At 41.6% G+C, this 25,919-nt stretch overlaps 1 protein-coding gene across 23 annotated transcripts in view; it reads right to left on the bottom strand.

Annotated features, from left to right (window-relative positions):
* Positions 1-300: 300 nt before the first annotated feature.
* LOC124133833 (sarcolemmal membrane-associated protein-like) overlaps positions 301-25,919 on the bottom strand; it is a 102,869-nt gene continuing 77,250 nt past the window's right edge. For 3 of the 23 annotated variants that reach the window (XM_046498374.2, XM_048397028.1, XM_046498397.2), the window contains 14 exons: positions 24,868-24,933; positions 20,815-20,877; positions 20,160-20,360; positions 19,588-19,650; positions 19,187-19,312; positions 17,035-17,097; positions 16,249-16,311; positions 14,920-14,982; positions 14,043-14,105; positions 10,072-10,191; positions 9,719-9,794; positions 8,852-9,104; positions 5,937-6,071; positions 301-5,058 (listed from right to left, as the gene is read on the bottom strand). In XM_046498374.2, the coding sequence (XP_046354330.1) occupies positions 4,960-5,058; positions 5,937-6,071; positions 8,852-9,104; positions 9,719-9,794; positions 10,072-10,191; positions 14,043-14,105; positions 14,920-14,982; positions 16,249-16,311; positions 17,035-17,097; positions 19,187-19,312; positions 19,588-19,650; positions 20,160-20,360; positions 20,815-20,877; positions 24,868-24,933 (1,454 nt within the window). In that variant the 3' untranslated portion in view covers positions 301-4,959. The remainder of the gene's footprint in view (positions 5,059-5,936; positions 6,072-8,851; positions 9,105-9,718; positions 9,795-10,071; positions 10,192-14,042; positions 14,106-14,919; positions 14,983-16,248; positions 16,312-17,034; positions 17,098-19,186; positions 19,313-19,587; positions 19,651-20,159; positions 20,361-20,814; positions 20,878-24,867; positions 24,934-25,919) is intronic. The other 20 variants (XM_046498376.2, XM_046498375.2, XM_046498381.2 and 17 more) reach the window with 20 other exon arrangements.

Genomic DNA, 25,919 nt, shown 5'->3' with positions numbered 1-25,919 from the left:
AAGTGCAACCAAATGGATTGGGTGGTCAGACTCACTGATCTGGTTGATTGTGTCATCGTACACCAACAGCAAGGAACGTTGCTCACCAACAAACCAGTCACTGATATTATGAACCATACTTGCAACTAACCATATCTAACAACCCAATTCATTAAGTTTCCTCTTCCAACAAGCGTTGGTAGCTGGGGACCAAATTTTTTCAGAATCACAGGTTAAGTGGCACTATGGGTTTCAGCACCAGAGACCACACATATTGGATGGAACTAAATACACACACAGATCAAAGACACAAAACTGATGTAAGTATTTAAACAACTTTTTATTCAAAGACCGTATTTGATCATTAATATGCCCTTCATGTTCAAGTCTTCATATTGTAACAGAAGGGTTTGGACAGACATGAAACTCAATCCATACAAAATATCAACGCTGCAGTGATTTTTGTAATCTCATGGCGGATGTGGTAAACTTGTCTCTGACACGTTCGTGTTGTTGCAGAAAGAAAAGAACCATGACCATGGAGGCAATGTACACATGAAGGCAGCCAAGAGCTGAAAACTGATCACTGTGACCTCGTGAATCACTGGAAGGTAACTCATCCTTGCGCTCATCTTCTTTGAGAAGACAGAATACACAGAGTCAAAGGGTCAGTGTATTGGTAACTGGTACAATGTGAGGAAGTTATACGTAGATTTACATGTAAACATGCAAATGAAGATGACACCAACAAAGCCCCACATGCTTCTTTCAAATAAATGACATCAAAAAGATTGTAATTGACAACAAGAAAAAAGAAAGAAAAGAATTACCTTATCAAAGAAATATGTGATAATACAGATTGTATGGTGCAACTGCAAAAATTAGGGAGTTTTAGCACTGAGAAACACAGGAGCAGCCCACAGCAGTTTCAGGATTTTCAGGATAATCTGGTCAAGTCATTTGAGAGAAGCATTGATGAGGCTTGAGGTAAATGTAGTTGCATGCCACCACTGTGACTAGGTGCCCCCTCCTCCCCCACTCCACGTAACTACAAGCATACAAAACTCGGATACTCAAAACCCCATTCCAACATCACAACAGGAACAAAAATGGAGGGAGGAGGGGGTGTGGCAGGGTCCTATTCTTGCCCTGGTGTGTTCTATACTACACACTGACATTTCCAAACAGTCAATTAAGCACACTCAGGTCAAGCCTACTGGTCCACAGAGTACAGTTTATCTTATTTTTGTTATTTTCTCTATTCTGTTTGTTAGTTTTTTACAAAGTCATTTTGGTTATTTATTTTTTAAAAATAACTTCAATTCAAATAAAGTATTGTTCAGAAAATAGATCATTTATGTTTTGTCATTTTTCATGTTCATAATGGATATTTGGTGTTTTTCTTCCAATATGTTTTACATCTTCAATACAAACAGTACAACATTCAAAACAATTACTCAGCAAAGCATGGATGATCAGTAGGAATTCAACTGTTGAAAATCAGCATCAGATAACACCGCAATGAGGAGGGAGCGTTGACCGGAATTTACACAATTAACATCCCCCTTTTTTTCACCTTTACCAATATTCTGGGATTCTACCAACAGAAGATGCCTCAGCGCCTTTTTGGTGTTAACCTCCTTAAAACATAAAGCAGCTTAAGTAGGTTAATACGAGATATGTTCAGTTGCAAGCAAAGACAAATGCCTTAGTAACTTCATATCCACTTTTCTTCAAATATCTAATTCAAATATTATAGCATTATCAGAATGGCTTGTTTCCCTTACAGCATATGTATATGTTAGTCGGTAATCCCTGTAAAAGTGTGGATTGGTGGGCAATTGTTGTGAAGAGACAAATATCAGCAATAGTTATGAAGAGACAAAGAATGGTATTACTTCCTCCATATAAAGGAAAAGCACAGAATGAATGGTACCGTGAGTACTCTGTTTCTAACAACAAAACAAGGACAAGACTTTTCCAAACGATCACGTGAACAGCAACCAGATATTCTAAACAATAGTGAGTGAGTGAGTGAGTATGGTTTTACGCCGCTTTTAGCAATATTCCAGCAATATCACGGCGGGGGACACCAGAAATGGGCTTCACACATTGTACCCATGTCGGGAATCGAACCCGGGTCTTCGGCGTGACAAGCGAACGCTTTAACCACTAGGCTACCCGACCGCCCCTCTAAACAATAGAACTTCATTCATAGTAAAATTAGAGGTTCAAAATCAATGCTAAATCATGGTGGACAAGAAATGTCACTTCAACAACTAAACCCTTGTCAATGTACAGAAAAGACTGCTTTTCGTTTTTGAATATTCCCCAAGCTTGAAACAGAGTCCTCACAGTGATGATTGAAAACCATAATCACAGCGAGTGAGACATCATTTACCATTGTCAGTAAAATAAGGTTGGAGATGCTTCATGGATATGTAGATATGAATATAGAGGCTTAATTCAAACCAAGATGTAAACGGATTGAATCATAGTTCAATAAATGACATAAAACCAATCTCAATCAAGGGTTCGAGATGCTTCTTTCAGATTAATGAAGTAAACCACTTCTTCTGCTTGTTTGTACAGCAACAAAGGTATCTTGGTACAAGAAACAAAGCATGAGAACATAAATTAAGAAACTAATTAAATAATGTATTTCTACAATGTCCATGGTCCTTGTCAATGATTACGGCAGCCACTGCATCTAACTGATGCCCTTCTACCTTTGTCTACATATTTACAAATGGTACACGTTCAGGTCTAAATATACATCTCCAATCAGAGCTACACCTACACTTAAATATCTTTCCGTGTCATACAAATAGTCGTTCAAGTAAGAAACAAATGTACACGTATTTACACTGTACACTGTACTTCTGTACACAATGTTCTGGCACCCATGGTATGTTGTATATTCAAATATAAGTATATTGTATATGAGAAGTATGCTGTAATTGCAACTACTAACTTTTCTGAATTTAATGGACCTGATTTTCACAAGATTTTGTTTATTTCCAAATTTGTTTCATTTTTTTGGATTTTATTTAAACAAAATGTTTAAAAACAATGCGACTATCACTTTTCTTTTATTATGTTTTAAGCCAACTGTTAATACTGAGCACAAGCAGTAGACCTTTTAAAGAAACAATTTTCCCTAAATTCCCCAAATTCAGATATATGATCAATTTCTTTCAAAGTTCCCTTTCAAAGTTCTTATCCTCAAAATCTGCATGAAAAGCAGGTCGTAAAACACAATTATGCAGCACTTTCAAAAGAAAACAAAGCATAACAATTTATAAGCACTCAATGTCTGGACTAAACTAGCAACAGTATGAAGTATCTACATGACTTCCCTTGGTCTTCAAGTACACAGCATACTCCTGAGATAGACATGGCTCGCCTTGCAGGGGTCACACTGATAATGTCCTGCACTACTTGCTGTCTGTCCAGTTCAAGTCTCATCCAGCAGTCCTGCTGGTGTCATCATTGAAAACATCTCATGTTAACAAGCTTCCATAGGATATTTCTTAGAAATGAAAACTGGTCCAGGTCTATACCTGCTGTTTAAAGCAAATACCTTGAACAACACCAGGACCCACTTGCACAAAACGATCTCAGTGCTAAGACTATTGTAAGCCTATGTTAAAGTATGGGAGTGAGATCATCTTAGCACTAAGATCGCTTTGTGCTAGTGGGCCCTGAAGGTGTGGATGAAGCATGAATTAAGGTGAGCCTGTTGATTTGGACCCAGATTTGTATAGATTTCTATCCACCGAGAACCAACCTTTATATGTTAGTAGTGGTAGGAAGGATTTTGATTCCAGACAAATTATCCGTTTGATCATTCTTTTAATACAAGCAGATTGATAACAAAAGGAGAAAACATGTTCTCAGCCACCATTTTCTACTTCCACTGACCATTTGATCATCATTTGATTGTAAGAAGAGTGGAAAATTCCCAGTTTCGTCTACCAGATGACACAAACGGTTGGTCCCTTGTGGCCAAAAGGACTGCTGCAGCGACTTGAACCTATCAGACAAGACGATGTCTAGACACTGTACTGTCCTTTGTGCATCAGGAATCAGCAGTACCAGACACACCAACAGGTGGATCTTGTGACAGAAATCCTATCATCAACTTTCACACCAATAACACAAAACTCTGTGCACGTGTCAATATATACACAATGAGGAGTGATGACAGCCCTTGTTACAAGCATGTACACAGATGCTCCAGTGTGGGGGAAGCTGAAGTAGGGAAGGGATGGAAATGATGGGATACTGCTGAGTACCATCCAAAAACTTTCTAGACGGAATAGGACAGTGCAGTGTCTTCACCTTGGAGCAGATCAAGATAACAGATGGATGAAATGTTTTTTTCTGGAACAAGTCAGTCTTAATCATACACAATAAAATTTAAGCTCTCAAACAAACTAACAGTTTTAGGTTTTGATTACTATGATGTGTCGAAGCCTAAAGCAGGTAGTGTGCATCTCTGAATCGTGTTGAACTGTATCGGTGAAGACGACCTCTGCGTAGAGGACCGTGTTCTACATCCGTTGGTTCAGATGTATAGGTCTCCAGGACACAGTAAACAACCATGTAGATTACCGGTACTCCTGAAGGTGGTTGCAGAGGAGAGAGAGCCATGCTACAGATCTGTACAAGTATCACAATGGCTTCGGTACTGATAGAGCATGACACTGACCTACATGTCCCAGCAGGCTGCCGTCACGCCGTCACGCCACCACCTCCATCCCCAGCTGTGGAGAACCGACCCGGAGGAGTCCCACTCCTCCATCAGGTGAGGCTGTTCCTCACACCAGCCCATGCCACCATGACGGTCCTGTGCGTGGCGTGGCGTCCCCACCCTACCTTGGTAGACGGTGGGGCTGGTGGTTGGGTGTCTGCCTGAGTGGGAGAGAGCACCAGATGATGTTCACAGCTAAGTAGCTAGGATGTGGTAGTTATGTATTATGATGTGGTGGCGGTGAGCTCAGCCAGTGTTGGGTAGAGCGCCACTAGGAAGGCAAACAGGAGCATGAGAAGAGGTATACTGGAACAGAAGGACAGCTGCAACAAAGAAAACACGAACATTAAGCATCCAAGAATATTATGGAGTCAATGAGAAAGGTTTTAGCAATATTCCAGCAATATCACGTCAGGGATACCAGAAATGGGCTTCACACATTGTGAGGTGAGGTGAAATTGGGTTTAACGTCGCGTCCAAGATTATTGCACTTATATAGCAACATGCATGCACGTGTGTGTGTTTGTGTGGCTGCTTGTACTAGTCCGGACTTATGCCGATTTATAGTGCGAGCTCACTGAGATACCATGCCGCAGTTTAACATGAATACCCCACTCAGACACAGTATACTGACTCCGAGCTGACCAGTCCTTGTTTTAGCCCCTTAATGCCGAGCGCCAGACAGGGTAATAACAAGTACCACCTTTTAACGTCTTTTGGTATGACGCGGCCGGGGATCGAACGAACCCTGGACCTTCCGCTCTCCGCGCGGACGCTCTACCACTAGACCACGGAGGCGGTCACACAAACATTAAGCATCCAAGAATATTATTGAGTGAGTGAGAAAGGTTTTAGCAATATTCCGGCACTATCACGTCAGGGATACCAGAAATTTGCTTCACACATTGTACCCATGTCCGGAATCGAACCTGGGTCTTCGGTGTGACGAGCAAACGCTTTAACCACTAGGCTACCCGACCGCCCGGGAATATTATTTCAATAACTGCCATAGAAATTGTCAGAACAAATCATGATCACAAATACAGTGAAACCTGGTCATGATGAAATGTGAGGATGAATCATTCATTTCTTGTCATGATTAGAGTCCGTTTGATTCATAGAGCTAAATCAAGACTTTGAAACTTTCAAGTAGATATTGAAGCTGTTCCTGTACACAGCTCCATATCGGCTTATCACTGACCACTTTGCTCTTGTCCGCTAGTTGTCGATAGTCATCTAGCACGCCATCCATTTCTTTCTTGAGGTGGTCAATCTCAGCCACGTACTCATCACACTTGGTCCTCAACTGGTGCAAATCATCCATACATTTAACACTCTGGATATTGAAACAGAAATGTTCTAAATGCTCTCTTGCTTGTAATACATCTTCTAACATCTAACATGCTGAATCTAGCCAAAACACAATAAGTTTCAATGTCCAAAATTATGAGTGAGTGAGTGAGTTGGGTTTTACGCTGCTTTTAACAGTATTCCAGTTATATCACGGCGTGTCAGCTTAATGTGGGAGGAAAGCCCAAATTGATGCAGGTCTCAGACGTTTACCACTTCGGTGAAACCCACGAGCACGGGTATGGTGCTGACAAACCTAGAAACATAATTCGGGCGAACCGGGATTCGAACCCACAATCATAGGTTTCTGGCGTGCCCAAGGGACGCAACTCTGCACAGCGAATCAGGGCGCCTTAGACGACTGGGCCACCCGTTCCCCCAAAAAATTATGAATGAAAGTCCAGGGGCCTCCCATAACCCCAATGTTAAAGGGGGTCCTTTAACACTGAATTAGCAATTAGTGAAACATTTATCAAAATGGTTAAACAGAAAAAAAGAATTGAGCATATCTGCTATCCAAAAAAGTTAAATGAAAATTCCTCAAAAATGTCAATATAAATGATTGATTTATCATGAAATTTTAGTTTCTGCAAATCGTAGATCAGATTAAAGAAAACAGATTGTATACTTATACATGCCATTCACATCAACAGAGGTCACAACATAGAGAAACTTGGTAAAGCAAACAAATTTACTGATGTACTTGTTAATTAACAACTTTCTAATTGTTATTGATGATGAAATGAGACATGCACGCATACCACGCACGCACACGCATGCACACACACACGCACACGCTCACACGCATACCACGCACGCATGCACACAAACAGGCACACATGCATACCACGCACACACGCATACCACGCAGGCACACACGCACACACACACACCACGCACGCACACGTATGCACACATGCACGCACACACGCACGCACTCATACAAGTACGCACACACGCACACACGCACGCACACACTTACACACAAAATGAAATGGGACAGATGAAATCACCATGCTGGCAAACTGCTGTGTTTAACACTAACAATGCATCATGCTTCACTCGATGCAGGTTATCATTTTCTAATGAACAACTTGCTATACAGATGACTGCACAAAGAGTTCATCTAATAACTTCAAACAAAACAAGTGTTCTTTTAAAATGTCCAGTTTGGGAAAGCCACATAAATATTAAAAACATGACAAGAGAGGCCAGCTCTAATTGACTGACCAAACACTGTAAATCAAAATGCATTTTCCAAAATTAAATCTTGTTTGCAAAAGGATTATTAGTTTAACTTGATACAGCATCACAGAAACTTCAGCTTCATATTTTATTCTGAACAATATAGTATGGAGGCCTCTGTGGCCACTCATCCAGAGTATTAGAGTGAGTGAGTGAGTGAGTTGGGTTTAACGCCGCTTTTAACAGTATTCCAGTTATATCACAGCATGTCAGCTTAAAGTGGGAGGAAAGCCTGAAGTGATGCAGGTCTCAGACGTTTACCACTTCGGTGGAACCCACGAGCACGGATATGGTGCTGACAAACCTAGAAACATAATCGGGGAGAACCGGGATTCGAACCCACAATCATAGGTTTCTGGCGTGCCCAAGGGACGCAACTCTGCACAGCAAATCACGGCGCCTCAGACGACTGGGCCACTCGTGCCCCTCCAGAGTATTAGAGGTACAGAAGCTCACCTTTATTCACTGATACTCAGACACACAAGTGAGTGACTTTAGTTTTTTTCCGCTTTTAGCAATATTACAGCAATATCACGGCGGGAGACACCAAAAATGGGCTTCACACATTGTACCCATGTCGGGAATCGAACTCGGGTTTTCAGAGTGATGAGCAAGTGTTGTAACCAGAAGGCTACCCGACCGCCCCCTCAGACATACTTCCCAAAACTTGGATATGTCATTGATATCAAGTTCTCTGAACATCTTGTGATACCGTTTCAACTTTTTTACATACTTTGTGAGATTTTGAGAAATGTTAAAATATTACTTATAGAGCTTATGTATTATTTTAATGTTGAGAAGGGAACTTAAGACTCTTATACTTAAGTTACTTCAAGCTTTCCTATGCTTTGATACAATACTTAATCTATGTTGGATAAATCTAAACAAAAACACTTGAATATGGCGATTGCACTACAGAAATGGTTTGAGGTCATGTAAGACTTGTTTGGAGATTATTATTATTCCTCAAATTCTTGGAATCCAAAGTTGTTTGTATTACTATTTCATAAGTTATGGTGTTTACCTCAAATGTCAGCCAATCATATACGATCACAACTGGCTGTTGTAAGTATGAACACTTTCCCTCGTACAACTGATTTCTTGCCATCGGTGGCCATTTTGAATTTTCAAAATTGAAACCTTACTTCATTGTAAAACCTGACTTCAATTATTTGAAAGGAATATGTGTAGGTTTGGTTTAATGCTGCATTGAACATTGTTTCAGCTGAAGTTTGTCTTGAATATGTTAAACACTCAACACATAGAAATATCTTTCAGAATGACCTGAAAAGACTCCCATAACACATCTACTATTCATGAAAAAAAAAATGAAAACAAGAAGTAAACCAATAATCCAAACAAACTCTAAAAGACATTCCCAAACTAAACATAAAGTAAAATATTTGAAATTTCAAAACTAAACTCAAAAGAGCAAAATTTCCAGCCAAATTAAAACGTTTAACCAACGGAAGCTACTACTGAAGCTGTCTGCAGACACCAACTGAGAGCATGGTGAAATACCTGTGTCCCATTTACGTGAGGTGTGCATGTAGTGGCGGTGCTGCTTGCTGTCACCGCCACCGCCGCCGCCGCCGTCGTCACGCCAGGCCTCACCTCCTGTTTGCTCTGCTCTGCATCTTTCTGTGCATCCGTCAAGTTGAGTCGGTAGGCAGACTCACTTGACTCCAATTTCTCTTTCAGTGCTTCCAGGTTCTTGTAGGATTCTTGAAGTTTATTGTACTCGGAGGAGAGTTGGAGGTTTTCTCGCCGAGACCTGATCAAGATAAAATGTATCAAAATGTTTCAACAAAACAAATATGGATGAGTAGGTGACAGTTTGTTTTGCCAATTTAACAATATACCAGAAAAATCATGTCCGATGACACCAAGAATTGGCGTCACATTATGTACCCATACAGAAATTGAAACTCGGGTTTTCTCTATGGCAAGGCAACACCTTAACCACTGGGCTAACCTACCCAGCCACATAAGGTGGAGGTGAAATGGGGTTTAACATCGCGTCCAAGATTATTGCACTTATATAGCGACGTGCATGCACATGTGTTTTTGTGTGTGTTTGTGTGTGGCTGCTTGTACTAGTCCGGACTGATGCCAATTTATAGTGCTAGCCCACTGAGATACCATGCCGCAGTTTAACATGAATACCCCACTCAGACACAGTATACTGACTCCGAGCCAACCAGTCCTTGTTTTAGCCCCTTAATGCAGAGCGCCAGACAGGGTAACAACAAGTATTATCTTTAAACGTCTTTTGGTATGACGCTGCCAGGGATCGAACCCCGAACCTTTCGCCCCTTGGGTGGACGCTCTACCACTAGACCACAGAGGTGGTCCCCATAATGATACAAATCAGCATATGATACTTACATTTTCATCTCAGCCTCTATTGCTTGTATCCTTTTCCTCAGGTTGGCACATTCTTCCTTCAACGCCATGAATTCTGCTGGAGATAAGACCAAATTACTCACCGGCACATCTACGGGGGCTACGATGACATGACTGATGGTGCTGGATGTGCAACAATCAAACTGCAAGACTACTTTCAGAGAAGGAACATCTTACAATGACATCACAGCAGTGCTATGTAATGAATGTGGATGATGTCGAATAACAAGATTCCATTCCAAGAAGGAAGAACAATGGTTTCCAAAACACTGACGACCAACTTGACATTGGCAAATACAACACAAGACCGGGCCAATATAAGGAGACAGCATTACCTCTGGTGCGAGCAGATTGACGACTGGAAAATGAATCGCTGCGGGTATTTTTGGATCCGTGAGAATCTCGTTTGTCTTTTTTCTCCGTCTCTAACTCCTCCTGGAGGTGCTTAAGCTTGTCTAGAGTAAGACAGGATACAAATAGTCTTAGAAAGTCTTGCACTAAGTCAATGATGTAACCTCAAAGTCTAGTACCCATGCTGTTAGTGGGCATGCTGTTTCAAGTCAAGGCTGGCCATGCACTGTCCAACTGACCTCACAATAGGAGTCTCATTAAATCTAATCAACTCTGTAAACCCTATTCATGCTGACCTTATTCCTATACCCTGATCTCACTCTAATACATGAAAAGAATCAACGATCACACATGATTTGATATTTGACATGACCCATATCCTTGCTTCACCCCTATAGAAGCTCATACAACCCATGCATATGTTTCTGCTACAGGAAAGATGCATTAAGACATTGAGAAGAACCACTTGCACAGGACAAGCTTAGCCATCCTCAAATACCCAGGCTCCCAGAATCTCCATCAACACTGGATGAACATCGCTTTTTACGGTATTAAAGAAGTTCTTATCAATAAAATTGTGTCTACCTTAACACTGGATAACTGGACATTAAACTTGGATGCAATCTAGAGAGGTGATCAATATGCCTTTTACACAACTTGTGGCACTAATGAGTTCAGGGTCAACATGTTTTGGTTTCATAAATGGAGAGGGATAAACTAATGTCATGGTTTGAATGCACAAAATGACTCATTTGTAGAAATGCGTGCAACTGACTGACCGACTGACTGACTGACTGAAGTTTGGTTTAACGCCACTTTGAACAGTATTTCAATCATATCACAGAATGTCAGCTTACTTTGGGTGTAAGCCTGACATGAACCCACGAGCATGGGTATGTTGCTAACAAACCTAGAAACATGATCAGGGCAAATCTGGGATTCAAACCCACTATCATACGTTTCTGAAATTCTGCACAGTGAATTGCGGCTCCATCAGCCACTGGGCCACCTACGTCCTAGTTTGTTTGTGTATGTTTTAGAAGGCAGCAGGTCAATCAAAGTATACTCACACTTTTATGAACACCATGTAATGGATAAGAATCATTCAAACTGATTATATGTTCAAGAGCTATCCTGACGATTCTTACTTCTTTGATTTCAAACATCCATATAATGATTATTGAATTGAAAAGTACTACAAAACAATCAGATTGCTTAACTTTGGGTTTCTGAAACGAAGTGAAAAGAAGAAATGAAGAATAATAGTAACCCTATTCTATTTTAAATATAACACCTATCTTGCAAAAACAGACATATTTTACAACTCTTAATTCATGCTAAAGATGGAGAGAGATGCACTAAAATATCAGGTTCAATGTGCCAAACAAGTAGTATCTGCATCATAGATGTTGACGGAAAACTACAAGATGCTGACAGTGCATCTTGAGCCTCCTGGGCATATCTGAGAACATGACGGAGATGGAAGTAGCCTGGCTAACTGAAGACGACACAGCCTGGAGGACACAGCCTGGAGGACAGGCTGCTGCACACAGACATTCTCACACGGCAGAGACAACCAGAGCTCCGAGCCGGGAGTGAGACAACATGCAGGGATGAGGACAGGAACCGAGGCAAACTCAAATCCAATGTTAATGTAACAAAAAATGTCTCTGCATGTAATGGCATGAAATGAACTGATGAGCAACGATGATGAAGGCATGCGTTCTGATTACACATATGTAGAAACTGAAAACTTGTCCGTGGCAATCATACTCTCACGGTTTCCTAACAGCTCGCCATGCATGTTAATAGGAACTTCATACTTCAGTGCACATGCTTGTTACGATGTCTAGTTACTTCTTGTTATTACGTTTCATTTATTGTCATTGCAAAAATTACTCTGTGATTTTTCCTTCAACAAATGAACATTATTATTCAGTGCACACAAAAAATATGAACAGCAAAAACATGGATGAAAAATCATTTATGACAACTGAAATATGATAGGAGTGAGTGAGTGAGTGAGTGAGTATGGTTTTACGCCGCTTTTAGCAATATTCCAGCAATATCACGGCGGGGGACACCAGAAATGGGCTTCCCACATTGTACCCATGTCGGGAATCGAACCCGGGTCTTCGGCGTGACGAGCGAACGCTTCAACCACTAGGCTACCCGACCGCCCGGAATATGATAGGAAGAATCACATGAAAAAATTATCATTCTGAAAAGTTATTAACACTTTTCACAAAATGTGTGAACTCTCATCACACACATATTCTACCAAGTTTGACCAAATGTAATAAATATGTAATGTAGAACAATGTTCAGATATAGCTGAACTGTTAAATATTTGATCCAGTTTACAAAGAAGCAATGAAGACTAATGACATGAACAAACCACTTCAGAAAGTGGCCTATATGTTAGTGGTGCTGAATGTTCTAATCAGCCAACACGGTCATGTGAATGAATTGATAATCCTGCTGCTGATGCCTGGTTCAATAATCAATGGAGCCAGTCTATCTCCAAGTTAATCTCCATATCATTATGTATGAGCGACTGATGATGAATGTGTAGCAAAGCTCATAACATGATGACACAACCGATGCTCTTTCAAACCAGTCCAAATCACTATCATTTCAAACCATACTATCAAGCACAGATTTTCTCAGTGATCATCACTAATATTCATAAAGAACTTTCCCTTCCAACTGACTACCACTTCAGTCCCACCAAGCCTTGGTATAGGCCTCACTGAGCATCTAATGAGACGAGGCGCATATCTAATTCTGGGGCACAAATTGGTTTGGGTACTGCTTACCTAATAAAATTGGATAACTGTCAGCTCTATTGGTTCCACAAGTAATAATATAAAAGAGGTTCTAATAACCGTCATAACACTTGTAACAAACTGGTAAACCTTTTATGACTGTTTCCCAAGTTATACAGCTGCTGCACCAGATATTATTGATCTGCTTCTTCAGAATTTGATCACGCTTACTGCAATCATTTCACTAACTTCCACTCATCAGAAACTAACAGAATTCCTTCAAATAAACACTTGAAGATATAAAAGGTTTTGTAGTATTTTAACTTGCATAATAAAGGATGATTTTATGAGCCACAACATATCCTACTATTAATTTCTGAACAGACTCTAAGGATCACTTTCACAGTATTCTAGGTATATCTTGGCCAGTCGGATAATTGGGAAAGGAAAAGCCATTGTGATGGAGGTGAAAGACTTTACCACTTTGGTGAAGTCCTGAGGAGTGTAGTGTTGACAACCTTGGATTATAATTAAGCGTGTGAGGTAACAGGGTATATTGGAAAATTGAGGATCATTCTTTCCACGATACGTATCACAATATCACTTTTTCATGCTCGATATATAGGGTGATTTCAAATTGAGATTTTTATCACATGTTTAATGGTATATACTTGCCAAATGCCTTCACTACCGAGGGGTGAGCATCCGGGGCCCCAAGATGGCTGTGGATTTTTTGAATGAGTAAAACATTATATTGTACCAGCATCTTGTTTTGTTCCATTTATGAACTTCAGTTCATACCTTAATGTATCAGATTGCTTCTGAACTAAAAATTTAGAATGATACAATATATTGTGATACGTATCGCAATACGTCCTCGTGCATTGCAAAATATTGTGATACACTTTAAACCTCCAACACTAATTATAATCAGGGTCCGCCCTAGATCCCATTCTCAGGGGATACAGGCAGCGTAATGACATGAATCTGCATCCCAAGTACTGAAACCAACTCCAGACTACACAGCATAAACACACCCAGTTATCTGCATACACAGACAACCAATGGCCAAGTACTGAAACCAACTGCAGACTACACAGCATAAACACATCCAGTTATCTGCATACACAGACAACCAATGGCCAAGTACAGGTCTTCTACATGGTTACAAAAATGTGACAGCTTACTTCGGAGTTGTTCGGCCTCGTTGTGACTTTGTTTGGCATTTTGTTGAGCTTCCTGTAGCTGCCCTGCAAAAGGAGAAGCATTGTCAGTGTCAACACAAGACAGGACCCCACACCAGCGAACTGGCAGATTAGGATGAAGAATGCATGGTAGATGTGACAGTGTCAGACACACAACACCGTAGCTAAATATCGCTAGCACTGGAAACTAAGGTGTAGAGCTCAAGGAACCATATTAATAATATTCATCAGTTATTGAGTGAGTGAGTGAGTGAATGAGTGAATGGGGTTTTACGCCGCTTTTAGCAATATTCCAGCAATATCACAGCGGAGGACACCAGAAATGGGCTTCACACATTGTGCCCATGTCGGGAATCGAACCCGGGTCTTCGGCGTGACGAGCGAAGGCTTTAACCACTAGGCTACCCGACCGCCTCTCATCAGTTATTGTGTGAGATGTGTAGTTTTGTAGTTGATACGTTACGTCTCATGATGGAGACAATTTATGGAGAACTTAAAGATCACAATTTCAAATTCTTGAAAAATGATTGGAAAACAATACTCAGGTTTCTTTGGATGGACACACTCAAAGTTCCTCCTAATTCTGAACAATGAACATTTTTGTCCATTTACCCCAAACAGAATAAAAGCTTTCTATAGAGATCTAGCTAAGAGAAACGTGAACAAAGATAAAGTGTTGAACTAAACTAATACACAAAAAAGTATTGCTACACGGAGCTCACTTACTCCAAAGTAACCTCACCGTTAGTGATTAAGCACCAACGGCAAAACATACTGTGCATGAAAATATGGCCCAAAATGAACAAATTCAATTTTTCCAAACAGCATTTCAGGAAAGTCAAGAGAGTAGACGACATACTTTTTGTACTGTGAAGACCTGTCTTAGTCTCCTTATGGCTACCTCTCTCACTTTCAAGATTTTCTGTCAAACAAAAATGGAGGAATCATTGGAAGAAAGAGACTTGATTCCATGTTTACAATGCTATATTTCAGTCATGCACATTCTAGTCCCTCCACCACAAAGCTAGGCCCCTGCACCCTGGGGCTGAGACACACAGTGTATACTAACAGGTGGTCATTGAGTCAGACAGAGTGAGAAGCTAGTGACAGATGTATGCAGAGGCTTAGAGCTAACTATGTTGTTCATACAGCTACGACCTATGATGAGTAGAGCTGGCCCATCTCTAACCATACCAGAAGCATTGTTAGGCTTAGATTTGTAGCAGAAAATATCTGACATTGATATTTTATCTGTGACTGGATGGCGTTTTGGGGTATTGGATGTATGGAGGTATCGGATAATTCTTTACAGATATATTGTCGCATGGCCGATAGCTAACTATTGTATTAACCATAACGTAGCACAAAATATTTCAGAATCAGATTCAAATTTTACAAATTTATCATGAAAGGTATATTGGGAGTTTTACATATTTTCAAATTACACAGGTAATCAATTATGATCTTGCTGCTTTTTGTCGGTCATCCAGTGTATCCCATCCCCATTCTGTTATGATAAATACTCAGGACTCATTCGCCACCAAACCTTTCTTTTGAGTCTGGTTTGACTGACAACACTATAACTAGACATACAATCAAACTACACTCTCTCTCAATGATTGATGGAGGAAGTGTTATTACAGCTCTCAGCTCTATTGTTGAGAGATGTCTCTAATACTACAGGATTTCCATCCACATGCTTTAGTACTCAGCAAACATTTTCTCCATCTGATAGTTAATTCAAAAGTCTTCTGATTCCATTAAATGTATGGAGGGTCCACTCTGATATGGCAACAACCTTGAATGTAGATCCATGCAAATCTCACATTCAGGAAAGGCACTTAAATTGGGAGCTGATTTCAAGCTCATGAACGTGTTAAGTTAGTGATATAACCAAATGAGGGGGCGTCACTTCCCAAACAAAGTTATGGCGCAAATGGGTCAACGATATTAATAATAACAGAATGGAGTTATGGTTATTCGAGGCTGCCTTCTTCATTAATCATTGAGTGTAATGGGTCGCCATAACTTGTCCTGTTCTCGAACCCAATTCTCGGTTCTACTTCCAGCTATATACCAATTGACTTTGATCTCCCAGTTGTTAGTACAAAGCATTGCTACCACATCCTGCAGGCTAAGCCAGGATACATACTCGTCTCCGTTGTAAAGAAAAGGGCAGACAACTCACGCTTCAGATTATCAGCCTCCACATGATTTGATCGAGTGAGTTCTTGCTCGTCCAACAGGCGATCTGTTAGGCACCATGCCAGGTCATAGGTCATAGCATGCATCAACATGCAAGGGGAGGTAATTGGGGGCGAGAAGAGGTGAAAAGAACAAGGTGCAGTTAGAAGGTGAAGGCCATTAACATGAGGCTTGTCTTTTATACACATGATATAGTAGTTATAGACATGTAGCTTTCCAAACAAATATTAGCGAACAAGTTTTAATGAGTTAGTTGGAATGATGACACAGGAACCATTACTAGAATTGTGTGGTTGGAACTTTATATCCTGGTACTGGAATTTGTAACATTGTCGTAATTTTGGGATCACTTTGGGATAGAGAATACAAAATGGTCATCAGGAATGAGTGAGTGAGTGAATATGGTTTTACGCCGCTTTTAGCAATATTCCAGCAATATCACGGCGGGGGACACCAGAAATGGGCTTCACACAATGTACCCATGTCGGGAATCGAACCCGGGTCTTTGGCGTGATGAGCGAACGCTTTAACCACTAGGCTACCCGACCGCCCCTGGTCATCAGGAATACGTAATTACATGTGAAGAACAGTTAGACCCATAGCCCAGTGGATTTAACAAGGTGACACAATTACATCTGAAGTCCATGTAAATCAAGAATCATTACATCGTACTTAACCTAAAGCTTGACCACTGTAGCATGAGATCATGCTATCATTATCTTCCTTTGACCGAAGCTGCAAACTTTCATTGAATCAAGTAAGTACTGACCCCTTAAATCTAATATTTGCTGTTTGACGTCTTTAGTTGCAGTTTCGGCTTTTCGTAATTGGTCTGAAAATGAAGACAGCATTTACACTTTTGCCGAGACACATGGCCTTGATGAGATAAAAGAAACCATTTATAGGTGCTATTACAGGTGATAGTGATGGAAATGGCTCCGAAAGGGCACATCTACGATTAAATTATAACAGTGTCTATAATGTCAGCGTAACTTCATGGCAATGCCTTGAAACAGCTTTTCTTGAGTGAGTGAGTGTGTGAGTTGGGTTTAACGACGCTTTTAACAGTATTCCAGTTATATCACAGCGTGTCAGCTTAATGTGGAAGGAAAGCCCCAAGTGATGCAGGTTTCAGACGTTTACCACTTCGGTGAAACCCACGAGCACGGGTATGGTGCTGACAATCCTAGAAACATAATCGGGGTGAACCGGGATTCGAACCCACAATCATAGGTTTCTGGCGTCCCAAGGGACGAAACTCTGCACAGCGAATCGCTATGCAGCTTCTCTTGAGCTTCTATACAAACATGACCTAGTGAACTACCTGGGGTATATCCTTGGCGAGATTCTCAGCCTCTGGTACAAACAAATGTACTGACTTTATAAAAAACATCATATCGCCATTACATTACATGGACCAGCTGACATTAAATGTCTCTCGTTTCTTCAATTCACAGTCACATGACAGGAGACAACCATTCAAGAAACGAACCCAGGTTTTCTGCATAGCAAGCAAACACACCTAGTACTGGGCTACCCCACTGCATCAAGGAGATGTTGGACTGCCCTCTGGGAGTATGTGAGGGTGAGGGTGTGGGGGAGGAGGGTGTGGGGGTGCCACTGCACACAGGAGGGGTTCGGGAAACTACAAGGCTATGTCAGCACACACAGTGTTGTCTACATATACAACAACTATCCATGCCAGTAAAGGACATCTGTACACAAGGCCCTACCCTGAAGATCTGAACACAAGGCCCTACCCTGAAGGTCTATACACAAGGCCCTACCCTGAAGATCTGAACACAAGGCCCTACCCTGAAGGTCTATACACAAGGCCCTACCCTGAAGATCTGTACACAAGGCCCTACCCTGAAGATCTGCACACAAGGCCCTACCCTAAAGATCTGCACACAAGGCCCTACCCTGAAGGTCTATACACAAGGCCGTACCCTGAAGGTCTATACACAAGGCCCAACCCTGAAGGTCTGCACACAAGGCCCTACCCTAAAGATCTGCACACAAGGCCCTACCCTAAAGATCTGCACACAAGGCCCTACCCTGAAGATCTGTACACAAGGCCCTACCCTGAAGATCTGTACACAAGGCCCTACCCTGAAGATCTGTCCTCAAGGCCCTACCCTGAAGATCTGTACACAAGGCCCTACCCTGAAGATCTGTCCTCAAGGCCCTATCCTGAAGATCTGTACACAAGGCCCTACACTGAGCAACTGTACTCAAGGCCCTACCCTGAAGATCTGTACACAAGGCCCTACCCTGAAGATCTGTACACAGGGCCCTATCCTGAAGATCTGTACACAAGGCCATACCCTGAAGATCTGTACACAAGGCCCTACCCTGAAGATCTGTACACAAGGCCCTACCCTGAAGATCTGTACACAAGGCCCTACACTGAGCAACTGTACTCAAGGCCCTACCCTCAAGATCTGTACACAAGGCCCTACTCTGAAGGTCTGTACACAAGGCCCTACCCTGAAGATCTGTACACAAGGCCCTACACTGAGCAACTGTCCACAAGGCCCTATCCTGAAGGTCTGTACACAAGGCCCTACACTGAGCACCTTTACTCAAGGCCCTACCCTGAAGGTCTGTACACAAGGCCCTACTCTGAAGGTCTGTACACAAGGCCCTACCCTGAAGATCTGTACACAAGGCCCTACTCTGAAGGTCTGTACACAAGGCCCTACCCTGAAGATCTGTACACAAGGCCCTACACTGAGCAACTGTCCACAAGGCCCTATCCTGAAGGTCTGTACACAATGCCCTACACTGAGCAACTGTACTCAAGGCCCTACACTCAGCAACTGTACACAAGGCCCTATCCTGAAGATCTGTACACAAGGCCCTACACTGAGCAACTGTACTCAAGGCCCTACACTGAGCAACTGTACTCAAGGCCCTACCCTGAAGGTCTGTCACTGTGTCTTGGCTGTCCTTTGCCTGTCTCTGCGCCTCCAACAACTGGCCCTTCACTGCTAGCGTCTCATCACTGTTTTTCTTCACCCTTGCCTTGCTCAGCTCAAGCTCATCTGGACACAACATGTAAGAAACATTCACGTAATGTCCCCGACACTGTCTAGATTGGAAGCAATCAAGCAAAAATATATTTGAAAATGAAAGTGCCTTAAAGGTGTATATGTCTGTAGTATTCCTGGGTCTTCAAACCCAAAAGATAATGGAACTGTTGATCCCCATCAAGTTGTTTCGAAATTAACCATGTCCACAACATTCTGATTATGTCACATACAGTGTGCAGAAAACACTTGTCACATTTTATATCTGATGTATCTGATTACACTCTCACCTCGTGTTTTCCTGAGTTCCAGCTCAGCCCGTCTTTGTGCCTCCCGAGCTTCCTCCAACAGAGCTGTATAAAACCAGGAACACATGACAACAAATCAGAGAGACCTCTGCTTGCTCCACAACAGAGGCTTTGACAAATACAGGCACTTTTCAAACATGGATACAGTGTTACAACACAGCCAGGATAAGACATCCACCTTCAACCAATATCATCCATGAATAATCAGCTAAGAGGAATAGCTACTGTCAGCCCAACTGAGTGAGTGAGTGAGTGAGTGAGTATGGTTTAATGACACTTTTAGAAATATTAAATCAATATCACAGCAGGGAACATCAGAAATGGGCTACACACATAGTACCCATGTGGGGAATCGAACCTGTGTCTTCGGTGTGACAAGCAAACACTTTAACCACTAGGCTACCCTCCCGCCCTCAGCCGAGCTCATTTTATTATATGTACACATCTAAACACACAAACTTCACCAAACAGGCCTGGTATAGAGCATGACATATACTTCAAATATTTAGTTAAATCATTTTCGTGAGATGATAACCAGACCTTGGACCACCCACCTTTCCAGTCATCGTCGTCGGAGAGGTCACTCACACTCGATGATAGAGATGATGAGGAGGAGAGGTGGTTGTGTACACCGTTGATGGTGGTGTCATCGTCATCGTCAACATTGTCAGCATGAGCTAACAACGTAGTCTCGGCCTTCTCTGACAGGGGAAGCTTGTACACGGTTAGTTCAGATTCTAGCTGCTCAATTTGAGCTGAAATAAATGCATTCATGGCAAATGAGTGAACACTTAAGGACTTCATGGGTATGTCGGTGGTTGTGTGATTGATTGTTCTCAGTGCAGCAGTCGCAATATTCTGGATATCACATTGGCCTGTAAATAATCTGGTTGGTTTGTTGTTTAACGCCGCACTCAGCAATATTCAAGCTATATGACGGCGGTCTGTAAATAATCGAATCTGGACCAGAAAATCCAGTGATTGACATCATGAGCATCGATCAATGCAATTGGGATAGATGACCTGCATCAACCAAGTCAGCGAGCCTGACCACCCTATCCCGTCAGTCGCCTCTTACGACAAGCATAGTCGCCTTTTACGACAAGCATGGGTTGCTGAAGACCTATTCTACCCTGGGTCTTGATGGTTGACTTAAAACATGTGGGTATATAGTTATCATCAATAAAGAAACAGTATAAAATATCTTACCCTCAAGCGACTGGATCAGACTGTTGCTACTATCACACTGTTGTCGAGATTCTTTAAGTTGCACTGAAACAAACAGTTCATTCATAATGGTGTGACAACACAAGATTGTTTGTACTGCAACAATGTACGCAGATGACAATCTAACACCTAGATGTGTTAAATAGTGTTCTTTGTGTTGTAACAATACACATGGAGGTGAGGTGAGGTGAAATGGGGTTTAACGTCGCGTCCAAGATTATTGCACTTATATAGCGACGTGCATGCACGTGTGTGTGTGTGTTTGTGTGGCTGCTTGTACTAGTCCGGACAGATGCCGATTTATAGTGCTAGCTCACTGAGATACCATGCCGCAGTTGAACATGAATACCCCACTCAGACACAGTATACTGACTCCGAGCCGACCAGTCCTTGTTTTAGCCCCTTAATGCCGAGCGCCAGACAGGGTAACAACAAGTACCATCTTTTAACGTCTTTTGGTATGACGCGGTCGGGGATCGAACCCCGGACCTTCCGCTCTCCGGGCGGACGCTCTACCATTAGACCACGGAGGCGGTCACATGGAAGAGTGAGTTGTGTTTTTCCACTGATTTAAGCACAATATTCCTGCCACATCATTCTCACAGGGGACAGAGAGAATGGGCTTTAAACAATGTACTGGGAATCAAACCTGATCCATCGGCCTGACAAACAATAATAGCAGGACTACCTGACTGCCTCCAATGTAACAGTACATGAATAATATCACCTCTATGTATTTCATAGGAGTGTTTGTGATGCAACAATTAGCCTTGCTCCAAGGCTGTACTGAAAGAAAACGCCATGGATGTGTGGTAATTCTATCCTCCTAATAGCTATAGTCTAAGTCTTGATATGTCTTAGGACTCCAGTTTCATGGGGACAACTTGTTCTTATTATTTACATAATCTAAAAATTATGATTTAAACTTATAATAATTGCCTTGGAGACTTGCAAGTCAATACAACAATGTACATGGACAATTATACAATAATGTATTTGATAGGTTTGTTTATATTGCAACAATGCACATGAGTAAGTGAGTGAGTTGGGTTTAACGCCGCTTTTAACAGTATTTCAGTTATATCACGGCGTGTCAGCTTAATGTGGGAGGAAAGCCTGAAGTGATGCAGGTCTCAGACGTTTACCACTTTGGTGAAACCCACAAGCACGGGTATGGTGCTGACAAACCTAGAAACATAATCAGGGTGAACCGGGATTCGAACCCACAGTCATAGGTTTCTGGCGTGTCCAAGGGACGCAACTCTACACAGCGAATTGCGGCACCTCAGACGACTAGGCCACCCGTGTCCATACTTCATAGGACCAGACAATCCAGTGATTGACATCATAAGCATCGTTCCACGCGATGCAACCATGTACAGGAGCAACATGGCAGCTGTGTATGCTAATGATCAGGAGGCTGTTGGAAATCAGCAATAGAAAAGAGGGAGCAAACTTTTGAGAAACCATACTTGTACATGTATAATACACCAGTCTAGTTTGTTAAAACTTTATGTTAATGCACTTACCAGGACACTTTTTTTTACTTTCTTTTAGAATAATTTGACTAAATCTCCAAATGATTCATGTCAAGTGGCAACCTGCTTGAACACCTTAGCTTTAAATATTACTGTCGATATTATTTCTAATCAATTGCTTACAACTGTTGATGATGTAACTATTTCATACAGATCTTAAATGTTGATGCAGCCAACATGAACGATGCAAGAGAGCTGATGAGAGTATGTACGTGGTTCTGCTAGTGTTGAGCTGATAAGCAGTGATTATATGGACGCAATAGACAATACAGCGAATCTGAATAGGATAGGATTGATGATAATGATAGGGATGACACCTACTCTATCTTATAAGTTGAAATATTACTGCAAATATTGTGAAAACAATATGAATATTGCATCTAGAAAAAAACTTGTTCATATTTCATGAAGTATTTTAATCATGTTCAAGGATTCCATGAAATGGTTATAAACAGCGATAAACAAGATCTTTTTAAAAAATTATAACTGAAGAAAGCATGAAGCATATATAGATGTTATAACAATACAATATATTTAGAATTGACAGCATAACTATCCAAAGCATGTCAAGCACAATTCATGGAGCTAGCTCATTATAAACATTAGAGTAACAAGACGTACATGTCTTTATCAGCAATATTTCAGCCACATCCTATCAGACAGTGTATCTCTGCAACAAGAGTGAGTGAGTGAGTGAGTGAGTGAGTATGGTTTTACGCCGCTTTTAGCAATATTCCAGCAATATCACGGCGGGGGACACCAGAAATGGGCTTCACACATTGTACCCATGTCGGGAATCGAACCCGGGTCTTCGGTGTGACGAGCGAACACTTTAACCACTAGGCTTCCCGACCGCCCCTCTGAAACAAGAGAACAGTAAATACTGTGATTGAGTTTAACTTTACGCTGGTTGGAGTGAGTGAGTGAGTGTGGTTTTACGCTGCTTTTAGCAATATTCCAGCAATATCACGGCAGGCGACACCAGAAATCAGCGTCACATATTGTACCCATGTGGGGATTTGAACCCGGGTCTTTGGCGTGACGAGCAAACGCTTTAACCACTAGGCTACCCCACCTCCCTACACAGGTTTGAAGAGGACTCCAGTCATGTCACAGTGTGTCAACTTGATAGGGGAGGAAAGCCAGAAGTGATGCCGGTCTGAAGACATCTACCACTTTGGTGAAACCCATGAGCATGGGGATGATGCTGATAACTTAGACACATGATCAGGATGGACTGGGATTCGAATCCTCAATGACAGGTTTCTGGCATGCTCGAGGGAAAGACTCCACACTGAGCTGTGGCAGCAGGAGAAGCTGTTTTTCCATCACTGTAGACCACCAGCTGAAAGACTTCTACAACACCATCTTTGAACTATTCCAGGAGTTGACAAACGTCTTGAGCCCTCTCCAATCTTAGGACTACAATCCAGTGATTGACATCATGAGCATCGATCAACGCAATTGGGATCGATGACATCAGTGAGCCTGACCAACCGATCCTGTTATTCTTTTCTTACGACAAGCATCGTCGCCTTTTACGGTAAGTATGGGTTGCTGAAAATCTATTCTACACCGGATCTTAAATGGCATGTACCCTTTGTGGCCAATAAAATGTGTTTAATAAAACAATGTAGTTTACATTTGGATTGGTGAGGAGGGTCATGTGTGTTTGTTTCACATAGCATAGTCAGCAGTATTTCAGCAGATAATAAAAAGCTGAAGAGAAATCTATACAAGCTCAGGTATGGCTGGTGGTGCAAGTGAACTGATCCACACAACAGTGAGTGTATGAGTGTCACTGTCCATCCTGCACATCGACACTTCATAAAGCAGATTATTGTACAAGGCAAGCAGGTAACTAAATAAATATTAATACCACAGATCGTGTATCATGAGTGATTGAGTGAGTGAGTTGTGTTTAACATCGCTTTTAACAGTATTCCAGTTATATCACAGTGTGTCAGCTTAATGTCGGAGGAAAGCCCGAAGTGATGCAGGTCTTAGATGTTTACCACTTCGATGACACCCACGAGCATGGGTATGGTGCTGACAAACCTAGAAACATAATCAGGGCGAACCTGGACACAAACCCCCAATCATAGGTTCCTGGTGTCACCAAGGGACACAACTCTGACCGCAAATTGCGGTGCCTTAGACGACTGTGGTACCCGGAACCCCCGTGTATCATGAGACATGTACACCTAGATTGTACCTACACTGTTTCATAAGCAAAATATTTCAATAATGACACTTCCTTCCTTACCCTTCCTATGTGTCATAACACACTGGTGACACGAACATTCTCGTCAAAGAAAACTTGTAACATAAGCATGCACGTAAAGAGAATGTGCTCCTACAAGGTGCAACATGATCCGTTCCTTCAGAGCAACAAGACAACACAGCTAGCTGTGCATGGATAACTCCATCACACATAAACCCCATGCATGCAAAGCAGCTGTTAACAGTGGCAGCAACAGAAAATGGCGACACTTACGTTTCAAATCTGCCAAGGCATTTTCCATCATTTGGTTCATATGTGTATCAGACAGCTTTAGTTTTTCTGCACAAAAATTGGATGAGAGAAAAAGGATACCATGTGAAAAATATGAGTGTGATTGGGCGGGCAATAACAAACACAGCACACATCTCGGAGGGTGCACAGCCCAGCTGATACGAAGGACGTCTCAACAGGAGCTATCAAACCAAACGGGGCATCACGACACGCAAACTCAAAATACAGAATCATGTGAAATATGGTTCTAGGGAAATGACTTTGAAAGCAATGAGGGTTACCAAATTACTTTGTAATGGTCACAGCGCGCTATATGTATGTTTGTCTGATACGTGATACCGTCTTCCTGGTGTACACATGACTGTCCATCTTTACATGGACTGATCCTAGAAGCATGTTGGTTATATGAGAGTGCTGTTCGGTTATATGTGAAAATGAATCGAGGCATCTATTACCGCAGTTCATCAAATATAACGAAGCAAACTGAAGAAAACACGCACAACAAACGTCAGACAAATACCCAACTGTACACCACATGAATTTCCAAACTGTTGATTACCATAGCAGTCATCCTAGTGCTATTTACATTGAACACTGCCAGGTCATATTGGAGGCTTTATATTATCTCCCACATGAAGTTAACCCTTGAGGCCACATGTCACAATGAAACTTCTAAACACTTGGTGTCAAAATTGGCATCAACATCACATGATTTATCAAACTCACAGCTTCATTAAGACTACTAACAAAATATATGTCATACAACCTTGAGAAAAACAAAGTAACATTTTGAGGTGATAGTGATTAATATTGAAGGCGAACTTTACTTATTCACTCCAACCAATTTTCCTATTAATTTTCCTGGTAAAATCAGCCTATTGAGACCTATCCAGAAAAAATAATTTATTATAAAAAACAAACATAACTGGCAACTGTGCATAAGATGCCTTAAAATTATTTTAACAAAAAAAAGTAAAGCTGAAATTACAATACACACTTATTATTTGCAATAAAATCACCACGCATTTATGCTT

The sequence above is a fragment of the Haliotis rufescens genome, unplaced genomic scaffold (genome assembly GCF_023055435.1).
Source record: "Haliotis rufescens isolate VD_foot unplaced genomic scaffold, xgHalRufe1.0.p SCAF_16, whole genome shotgun sequence".
In the NCBI taxonomy this organism is placed as follows: domain Eukaryota; kingdom Metazoa; phylum Mollusca; class Gastropoda; order Lepetellida; family Haliotidae; genus Haliotis; species Haliotis rufescens.
The sequence above is the reverse complement of the archived record's forward strand: the minus strand, read 5'-3'. Positions and strand labels throughout refer to the sequence as shown.